The 10,753-nt window shown below is 34.1% G+C and overlaps 2 protein-coding genes across 3 annotated transcripts; one reads left to right on the top strand and one right to left on the bottom strand.

Annotated features, from left to right (window-relative positions):
• Window positions 1-1,702: 1,702 nt before the first annotated feature.
• On the top strand, window positions 1,703-4,182 carry LOC106657345. Its single transcript, XM_014378797.2, has 2 exons — window positions 1,703-2,117; window positions 3,646-4,182. The coding sequence occupies exon 2, from the start codon at window positions 3,679-3,681 to the stop codon at window positions 3,997-3,999; it is 321 nt and encodes a 106-aa protein (XP_014234283.1). The 5' UTR covers window positions 1,703-2,117; window positions 3,646-3,678; the 3' UTR covers window positions 4,000-4,182.
• An 843-nt stretch (window positions 4,183-5,025) lies between these two features.
• On the bottom strand, window positions 5,026-10,352 carry LOC106657402 (FACT complex subunit spt16). Of its 2 annotated transcripts, XM_014378927.2 has the most exons (19): window positions 9,964-10,352; window positions 9,728-9,832; window positions 9,480-9,644; window positions 9,256-9,408; window positions 9,033-9,179; window positions 8,694-8,960; window positions 8,250-8,585; window positions 7,799-8,165; window positions 7,524-7,722; window positions 7,076-7,457; window positions 6,685-6,999; window positions 6,439-6,608; window positions 6,176-6,359; window positions 6,021-6,099; window positions 5,792-5,939; window positions 5,648-5,722; window positions 5,378-5,446; window positions 5,192-5,317; window positions 5,026-5,099 (listed from the first exon to the last, which is right to left on the bottom strand). In XM_014378927.2, exons 1-19 carry the CDS (start codon window positions 10,030-10,032, stop codon window positions 5,093-5,095), a joined length of 3,363 nt encoding a protein of 1,120 aa, XP_014234413.1. In that variant the 5' UTR covers window positions 10,033-10,352; the 3' UTR covers window positions 5,026-5,092. The 2 variants fall into 2 exon arrangements, with proteins under 2 accessions (XP_014234413.1, XP_014234414.1); XM_014378928.2 differs by lacking the exon at window positions 5,378-5,446 and having other exon boundaries at window positions 9,964-10,348.
• Between the last annotated feature and the right edge of the window lie 401 nt (window positions 10,353-10,753).

Below are 10,753 nucleotides of genomic sequence, written 5' to 3'. Positions count from 1 at the left end.
TAACTCAGCTTTACATAGGTTCCGTATTTTTAGATTATTGGGATTTATACGTATCAGTAAAAGTTTATTCTACATTTCAAAAATGTATACTGCTTTTAATTTTCTTTTTGCAGCACTTCTTGCTCTTTTAATGATGGTTTATAAGTCGTATTAGTAGCAAAATAAACACAAAATTAAATCTCGATCGAGGTGGAACATTGCTTATTTCATCTTGCACCTTGTGCGTACTTACGAATCTGTAGTGTGAGAGAGTCGATGATGATTTCCTTTGCTTTAAGTATTAACAATGCAAAATCGACAATTACATGCATTCAATCAAGTAATTAATCGATCAATAAATACCTTACGATTTAAATCAAATATGTGCATGCATAAAAAAAAATAATAATTATTTTAAATCTCTTAAAATAGTGGTGATAATTAGGGCTATGCGAGTACTCGAAAAAATTCGACTCGTCGAGTTCGAGTTTTTTCCTCGAGTTCGAGTCGAGTACTCGAATTTTTTCGAATAATCAAGTTTTTCGAATACTCGCGATATATTCAAGTTTTTAGTAAATAAATGATGAATTAACAGTCTCTAGACCACCTCTCTTTGTGTGTACATGCTTATAAGTGTGATATTCGCAGCGGATTGGATTGAATGAAGAAAATAATTTAATAGTACCGCACTTCATCACACTTTTAAGCACGTACACACAAAAGGAGGGGTCTAGAGACTGTTAATTCATCATTTATTTACTTAAAACTTAAATATATTGCGAGTACTCAAAAACTCGAGTATTCGAAAAAAATCGAGTACTCGAAAAAACTCGAAAACTTGGGTACTCGCACAGCCCTAGTGATAATAACGTACTCACTGCATAGCCAATACGCGTTAGCTTGTTTTATTTGCCAGGTGAGAGCGCTAAGATATACTGTGATATTCACTTGACATTGATCTTATATCTTCAGAAGTTAGAACGTAAATAATTTAAAATTAAAAGTGATGACTGAAATATTAAATTTGAAATGGTAACATTTTTATTCAATAATTGATGATATTGAAATTTTTTCCTTCGTTTATTCTATATTACAAGTGAATAAAATAGTAACCAAAACCAGACTAAATGAAAAAAATTTTTAAAATGTCTATATCTAATGTTATCCCGAAACGCTACACACAATGTCTTCATCTTATACATCCACATATAAGCGATTAAAAATTATTGTATAAATATTTGCTGTAAAAATATATTAAAAATTTAGCTTGAAGTTAGTTACTTTTTAATGCTTAACGAGCTCGATAAAGTAGTCTTTTAGCATCGATTATTCAAAGTGGAAAAAAAAGTTAAAAATTATTTGAATTTGTATTTTTTTTTACACTGGGTCGCCAATAACGCGCATCCTGGCTTTGTTTCACAAAAACTTCATTAGGAGTCTCTCGGCAGTCACTGAAAAAATGTCGATTATTTAATGTCAAAGATTTGTTTATTTCTCCACGTGTATCGGCGTTGATATTTATTCGATAGGCTCCTTGAGACGGGACTTTAGAAATATTCAAATCTCTCGTTACGCAACAATATATAATATTTTGTGCATGAAAAAAACTACCTCGAAGAACATGTTTTTTTAATGCCGTATTCGTTTTTTCGCACGCTGTATGTACACATATTATGCGTATCGAGCCGAGGAGCACCTCGTAATTCTTGCAGCGATTACGGCAGGAGAGCATCTCAAGAAGAGCTCGAAAATCGAGCTACTTGTTGCATAAGTTTGAGATAATTTATACACCAACTCGCGCGCAGTCCAGCCATTTAAAATACATACAAGATCGATCTCTGCATCATCGGTAACCCAAATATTATGTGTGTAGCGTGTATCGGATAAGATGCGCCGCGACGAGCATAATAATATTATTGCGACTCGTTTCTTTCGGGGAGCGTAAGAAAGGAAAAAACAAGAGAAAAAAACGAGGAAAAAGAAGGAAGGAGAAAGAAGCGCGTCCACCTCCTTGGACCAGAGCGTCCGAAATTCTTCCCGAGGGGCTCACTACTTTCTATATAAGAGCCACCTTCGCGGCGGACGCATGTCTAGTAGTCTCGCGGCCGCAGAGATAAGCTGCACTCTCATCCAACAAAGTGAGTACCGAGCAATTTTTTTATTGCTTATGAGTCGTTTGAGCAGTGTTTTTTATTCATTTTTCTATTTCGCAACACGATATTTAAACAAAATTCCAGTAATTTTTCGGTTATTTTTGTTTTTTTTTTTTCAAAACAAATTTTGCGTTTCAATTGCATGCATTTTGAAGGCAAGATACTATGGCAAAAATATTTTTACCCCACGAACTCACTTTTTATTTCGACACCAAGCATTTCTAGAGTGAAAAAAGTAATCTCTTTCTTCCAAAGTGCAGACTCATTAAAAAATCCGAGTGTATCATAATCGAAATTATTCGACGCGTCGTTTTTCCCTTTCTGCGTCCAACAAAATAATGACATCGTAGTAATGGTACGTGATTATTTTGCGAGAGTAATTTTAAAATTCATCATTTGCGGCCGATCGAGAGAATCCAATTATATAAGCTTGAGTGTTGGCAGAATAATTTATGAAGGAAAAAGAAGGAAATTTTTTACGACTAGATTGAAACGCGCACAATAATTAACGTACGTACACTGCATGCGTATTGACGTAGGATGCATTATAGACGTTTACATATAGACGATAAACATAAAAATACGAGAGGGAAAGTGCTCGTCTCGCGGGAGAAACTTTCGTGTAGGCGATTATTCGCCTCGTACGTTAGTTGGCAAAGGTGGCCGGTGCGACGTTGGTGCATTGTACGCGATCTCTCCCTCCCCAAGGCATCGATGCTGTAGGGTCAATATGGCACTTTCGGTCGCCGTGACCTCTTTGCACCCAAGTGCGCGAGCTGTATCATTATGGAAATCTCTCTTTTTCGGATCGACTATGTGCGCGCGGCAAAGTTTCTCTCGTCGCGATAGCATCTTACCGATCGTGCCCAGCATACTCAAAAGACTTTTCGCGCGCGATCGAGAAAGTTTTGCACCTAAAGCTTGCATGTGTTACATCGCGTGCATCGTGACGCGCGACTCGTTGTTACTTGTTGTTATTATGAACGTAACGAGCTTTTAACGGTACCAAACATAAGCAACGATACTTTTCTTACGCTTTATCATAAATGTACATAACGCAAGATTTTAGTAACGAGAGCCTCGTCTTTTACGCAATGAAAAAAACCGGCTCTCGGAGGAGGAGAAAGATGGGCATAATAATTTGATCCGTATAGGAAGCGAAAGTGCGACACAGTGAGCTAATGTGCACTTTTTTAACTCGTACAAATACCCACAAGACTGAGGAGATATTTTATTCGTGTACGTAACCATTAACATAAAATGACAGATATACACTTCGGCCCTGGAATCGACACTCGTTACATTTCGTAAAAGCTTTTATGTACTCGAACGAAATACTTAACGTCACTCTTCTGTGTACTATCTAACTTGCATAATGTCGCTTTTTTTACAGTAGCTCGTTCAACACTTATGAGCGTTCGAGTACTATTACTTTCTTTTTTCTTTCAAGTATTTGTCAATCGCTAAACATTTGTATTTTTCGGTAAACACGAACTTAAACTTTGTCTCACAGGAATAAAGAAGCGAGAATAACACTTCAAGAGTCATGAAGAGCATTGCGATACTTTTGCTGCTGGGCTTGCTAGCCTGTGGTGCCATGGCGTTTCCCCAAAAGGACGGGGCGCGCTTCACTAACGAGGCCATACGCCAGGCCCAGTCGACCTATCTGATTCCGCGCGACGCCCAGATCCAGAACGTCCAGGAGGGCATCGAGTTGGCTGCCTACGAGTCTATACCCGGCAGCCAGAGGATTAATCTTTTCGAGATCTTGGGCGAGCACGTCCCAGCCGAGGTCGTCAATAATTTGCAGTCGCAGATCGACCAAATTGGCAAAAATAAGAAGAAGCGATCCATTGCTCGCGATTAATACAATCACGTACATGTATTATTATAAATATGTATAATTAGCTGAATAGTATAAATGAATGACTTTATGGATTTATATGATTTACCACGTGCGAGCTACTACTGTCATATGTCATTGTTACCTGGAGTAGCATCTTTTTTCAACAATATTAATTGTGAATAAACTTTTATTTTGTCGTAAAAAGAGTTTTCATTTATTACTTTCTAAAAGCATTTCCTCATTGAGTTTTAAGGTAAAATCGATCGCGATGAGAATAATCTCAATGCGGTAGTAGTCAGTGTCGGTAAGGATTACTATTCTATACTTTGGTTTAATCTTTGGATTCGATTTATACAAGCGAACCATGTCCCAAGAGAAAGTGACTTGTTGTAACGCTTTATAAATTGTTTACTTTCACTTTCGATTGATTTTAATTCGACTGCATATAAATCATTCATAACCAAATGCACATCATAAAGACCAATTAGTAGTTTGTTGTTATTGTTTGAGTGATTAACAGAGTTTTTATTATAAAAGGTGTACAAGAAGTTTTTATTTTGAAAAGTATCAACATTTCAATGTACACAAGTACGAATCTTAAATATAAAGAGCTTTTATTACTATAGAGAACAAAGATTTTCAATAAAATGACATTCAATATCATCAGGAAATCATCAAGATATCATATTAATGAAACTGTCTTATGATTTTACAGTTAATGAGACGTTGAATACTTCCACAGACTCTTAACAACTGTAACTGTACATGTACTAATTTACTATAAAAAAGTCACTTTTTATTTAAAACATGCTTAAGCGTAACGCCTCTCTAAACTAACGAATAATATAACAATACCAAAAATGCGAGAGTGTCAAACACAAACTGAGTATCAAAAACATATGCCTTGATGAATGAACGTAATACAATGTTTTTATTTATGAAACTTATAAGCTGTTCGTACAAACATTAATTATTAACTTATGGTTAGATCTTACAAATTACAAGAATATTATTCTTCAGGTCATAAATAGTTCGTAGCTAGTTTTGATCTTGTGATTCTTCAATGAGATTTTTATGTGTAGGTCTTAGATTCTCATTTTGAGTAATGAAGGGTTTATTTTCTAGAAACAATAATACATTATAGACAACAGTACAACTATTTTCAATTGTTTAAATACGTATATATATTATATGAAAAAAAAATTCCTGTTACCTGTGTTTTTTGGAACTACGATGTCTATCTGAACTATCGTCACGTGATCGCTTCTTGCTGCTTGATGAATGAGAAGATGATTTGTGCTTGTCACTTCTGCTGCTGTGCTTATCACTTTTCCTCGGGCTGAAAATGTAATGCGATTTTAGTAAAATGGACTTAATTTATCTTGTCGACGATTATCACCTGCTATGGTGGTGTTTAGAAGATTTTGAGGGTGATTTGTGAGATCCATCATGTTTTGATCGATCCGATCTTGTAAGGTTAAATAAATATAAATTTTAAGTATATATATTTATGGCTTAAAAATAATAGCATTGAAACTAGCAAAAATGCAATTTAAGCGTATGAAAGATTTTATCAACTTTTAAACTATTTTAAAAACTATGATAATAAAGCCCAGCTCACTACAACATCGTGTACAACAATTCGTTAAAATAATCTCCTATAACTTACCTATGCTTGTCAGAAGATCTTCTGTCTTTGTCTCTACCTTTGGAACTTGAAGAACTTTTGTGTTTGGAACCATGCCTAAATTTTATAAATTTATTTTAGAAATAAGATAAATGTTTTTGTTAAATTTTATGAATTTTAATTTACCTATCCTTTGATGGCGATGAATGCTTGCCGCCTTTCTTTTTCAACTCGGCAGCACCGTAATCACCTCTTTCGTCATCTTCTTCAGCAGCTTCACGTTCTAAATCGGACCAATCCTTGCCAGATTCTTCCGAGCTACCCAATTCTTCTTCTGCAAATTTTTAAAATTGCTTTTAAAATATTTATCAATAAGCAAATGTTTAATTAAAATATTGCAAGATAAATTAGTTACCATCGCTGCCTGAATCTTCCGAAGCTTCGGAATAGTCAGAGTCATCATCGGATTCTTCATCTTCAAATGAGTCGGACGGCTAGATTGAAAAAAAATTATTAATTAATTGAAAACAATAATATTTCTAAAAAATGATGAGTTGATAATAAATTTACTTCATATGCATCGTCTTCTTCTTCTTCTTCATCTTCGGCTGCCTCATTTTCTTCATCACTCTCTGGGTCCAAGAAAGTCCAACCACCGCTTTCAAAGAATCCTTCAGGATCATCAGTGATCGTTTTCATTATCTTCGTCCAGTTCAAAGACTGTACACCCTCAGAGTACCGGATATCACACGAACTAAAGACAATTTTTATTCCGATTTAATAACAAAATAATGAATTTAAAAAAAATACATTTATAATAATGAATATCTTACTTGAGCCATTCTTTAACGTGATCTAACATGTTCATTGGTATGGCGTTAACCATTGATACTTTCCTTTGGTAATTTTTGAATACGAATATCATATCAAAATTTTTTAAATGAAACTGAACTCTTTCAAAATGTACTAATTCAACATCTTCCAGAGTTATAACGAATGGAGGCTAAATTAAAAATTTTTTACATGAATTTATAATAAAAAAAAAATACGGTTAAAAGAAGTAGATTTTGATAACTCACCCATTCAGTTAAATTAACGAGGCAACCGCTAGTTGGTTGAAGTAGAACAGTACTTCTAAATGGAGCCCCAGGAAAACCAAGATCTCTGAATGGTGTGTCAAATTCAATTTCTTGCTTTGTGATGGATTCCACTTTTTCGCAAAAGCTTTTGAATGCTGTTTTCAATTTATGTCTCAACTCTCTTTCCGATTGCTCAGCAGCAAGATCATCACGGTCGTGCATGTGCTGGTGTTTTCCTAAATCAGTGGTAATTTCTCCGACCTCTGTATAGAATTGAACGTCGACATGTTTTTTCTTACCAAACATTATAGCGTGCTAAAAAATGATTTATAAATTAAGTAATGTAAAAACGTCTTATTTAGGGATTACAAAATATTAAGTTATTCATTACCTTTAAATGAAAGTGAAGCAAAATGATCATTTCTCCATCACATGGTTGGAAGAAGGCATTTTTGATATTATTATACAAAATATCAACTTTGTCTCCTCTAACTGATGTATAACGAAAGCCATTAGAATGAGCCTCTAATGCACCTGTCATTCTTTTGCTCACGATATTTGGTCTAATGTACAAATCTTTCAATCTTGGATTACCCTTTCCACTGGAAACTACAAGAGTATCTTGCTTAACAAGATCTTCTTTTTCGCGTTCTTCCGCTTCTCTGTTTTTAAACTTTTTCTGCACTTCTTTTATCAATCTGAAAGCAGTATTCAAATTGGAAGATGGCGCTGAAATTTCACCAGGTTCTTTAGTGTTGGTACTCCGATAAGTCCTGTAAAAAATTTTTTTGCATGATTTGAAGGTTTTAGATTGTGCAATTTACTATTGGATTACTAACACTTCTTTGACAAAAGTAGCATCCGGTTGAGGGTAGACTCCTCCTTCATTTCTACCCATTGTTGCACCAGGATGAAAGAAGTTTATTCTGAGGTATGTATAATCACCTTCCACTGATTGAGAAATATTTTTGATAGTTGATATATGGAAAGGTGTTGGTATTCCAAAAACTGGCATGATGACTGTCTCATATTTTTTGTCTGTAAAATAAATTTACAATAAAGCAAACAATTTTTTGTCCATTATAAATGTCCATTATAAACAGTTGTCATTTACCAACAAATAGTTTGAGGTCTTTGACTTCTGAGTCATGAGGCATACTGTTGATGCTCTTATAAGAAACAGTTGACTTTCTGATTTTTTCTTGTTCTTTGCCGCTTGATTGTTGAGCCAAACGAGCTTTAGCTATTTCATTCAGCTGCTGAGCTAATTCTTTTTGATGCTGTTTCCTTTTTTCTTCTGAGCTGTGTTCAGTTCTAAGTTTTGACTCAATAACAGCTGTTCTTTTACCTCGACCAAGCAGTTCATGTTTTGGTTCATTTTCTTTTCCACTATCTTCCTCTTCTTCTTCTTCATCTTTTAGGAAAATTCCAATATTTTTGATTTTCTTTTTTGAGGGTGTGAGAACTGTAGCCGGTTGATCCTATATTTCATTAATTTTGATTTATATCAAAATTGGTATAAGAGTTACGAATATAATTTATAATAAAAAAAGATAAATAATTACTTCATTGACAATCACTGTATCTCCAATAAACAATGCATATGTTTTAGATTCTTTGTCTGTTCCATCTGGGTTAGGAAGATTTGAAAAGCCAACATTCACATTGAATACCATTCCTTTTTTAGCTGTGGCAATAGTTTTTGGCCCCAAAAGCAGTGAACTTTCTCTAAATTCAATTCCCATTCCAAAACCAAAATTTTTTGTCAAATGTTCAATCATTTTTGGCTTTTCTTCTTTAACAAATTTAACACCAGCTTCATACACTTCACTCAATTTGACACCTGCCACCAATTTTTTTAATATTTCTTCTTCAACTTGAATTAAGAAATTGTAATTTTCCTTTAAGTAAAAAAAAAAAAAAATTATAAAGATTTCATATTTGATATCAAAAACCCTTAATAAATAGCCAATGAAATGTATAAGCAAAAATTTTTAAGCATTTATTACCTCCATTTCTTTAGTTGGATTAACCATTAAGGTTCGAACAATATTGGAACAATATGCTTTGTAGCGAGCACCAAGAGAACAAACAATAACACCAAAATGTAATGTATTATTGTCACTACTAGCACTGAATTTTAAAGCATAATTTCCACCACTCTGAATGATTGCTGGATAACACATGTCTATTTGGGAAGTATCAACATTCGATACATACTTTTTATCTGTTACAGCACTATCTACTCCATCAGCTAATTTTGAATGTTTCACTTTCTAAAAAAAATATTCATTTGTTAAAACATATTATTGAATCGTATTGTTAAGTGAAGGGTCATGAAAACATACTTTATCATTATCAATAACTTCCATTATTTGGTCTTTAAGATACTTTGTAAATACATCAACTGATACCAAACAAGCTTTTTTGACAGTTAGAATTTCTGAGTCTTCTTTAGGACTCATAACATAAGCAACACTTGCGCTAACGTCAACCTTTAAAATTGAAAATGAATTAGTAATGATAATATTATAACTTTTTAACATTTTCTTATGAATAAAAAATTGTTACCTGATCAAAATTTTCAGCTTTCATAGCATTTTTCCATGATTCTACAAATGGAGTTTTAAATGTATCCTTCTGAAAGATACCAATAGTTTTACCATTTTTACTCTCTTTCATGACTTTGATTAACTTTGCAAAATTAGCTTTGTCCTCATCGCTCTGAAAATGAAATCATCGATAAAAAGATAATTTAAAGATTTTTTCTATGCACACTGTCACAAAGTACTTACTCTATCTCTGATGGTAAGTTTGACAGGTGGTACACCAGTGTCTTCAGATTTGGCATCTTCCAAGGATCTGAGAAACTCAATCTTTTTTTTACTTGCTAAAAAGTAAATACCATCTTCAGCTAAGATCATGATAGTGTCAGGCAGCTCGTAATTGATGAGCCATGTCTGCAATGATATGAAAATAGTTAATGAATCATGTTTGATAAAGTTGATTGTTTTCAAGCACTTAAAGAAATTGTATGTATTACCTGGAGAGCAGTTGATTTGCTATAAATGACATCTTCATCTGCACCCACAGTTGAAACAACACAATCAACTTTACTCAAACTATCGTCACCACCGGTTTCGCCACCCTACAGTTTTAATACAAAGACGCATTATTTTATTAAAGTTAAGTGTTTTTGGTTAGGTATCAATGTAGAAAAAGTGGTTGCGAAAAAATTTGTATCATGCTGGATTTATTGTAAAAATATGAAACCATTACCTTCCATGCAGTATAAAGACGCTTCATGCGCCTGAAAAAGGCGTCCTTGTCAATTGACGCGGACGACATGGCTGCAGCCAAGCCTTCAAGTCCTTGCTTTTGTTACAAATGACAAATCGCAGTGCAGATTCGTTGTTAAAAATCTAATTCGCAAGAGGCTAATGCGTCCTCGGGTTCGAAGTAAAGGTTGGAAAATAACGACTCTCCGCGTTGCCTGTTGACGCGGTCTAAGGCGCGAGTTTTCGACGCAGACAGGAAATTCGGTCGTTTGCCGCTAGGCAGTTGGCGCTTGTTCTCGTGTTGGCGGCGCGCATGTGTTATTCCAATTTATACTTATCGTCTCTTGCCATCACACTTCATTTCAGGGTATTAAAAAAATTTGAATTTGTGCAGTGATAGCACCAAACAAACGAGTCGAATAGGAATGCAACCTAAAAACACGGAAAATTGATCTATTCCATAATCACTTTTTTAAGTACATGATCTCAGCAGTTTATTCACTTGGTAATCTGAGCAACCTAATTAATTCTTTTAGTAAAAATTTTATTCTTGATGAAAATCTGAAATAAGAGAAATGTTTTATGCTTCATTATTTTTCATTTGCAGTATAACAGCACGATCTAGTCATGAGAGAATCTTAAGACTTAGTATCCTTTAGAATTATAGATCTTCATTTGTCGTGATGAGTTTTTGATGTGAAAAAATTGATCTTTCCAACATCAATAAACTATGTTTTCGATTTGAAGAATAAATACCAGCATAAGAACCGATTACAAACAAGAAAAAAAAT

This window comes from Trichogramma pretiosum, unplaced genomic scaffold (genome assembly GCF_000599845.2).
Source record: "Trichogramma pretiosum strain Unisexual culture from Peru unplaced genomic scaffold, Tpre_2.0 scaffold15, whole genome shotgun sequence".
NCBI lineage: Eukaryota > Metazoa > Arthropoda > Insecta > Hymenoptera > Trichogrammatidae > Trichogramma > Trichogramma pretiosum.
Note: the sequence above shows the minus strand (reverse complement) of the source record. Positions and strands in the feature narration are given on the sequence as shown.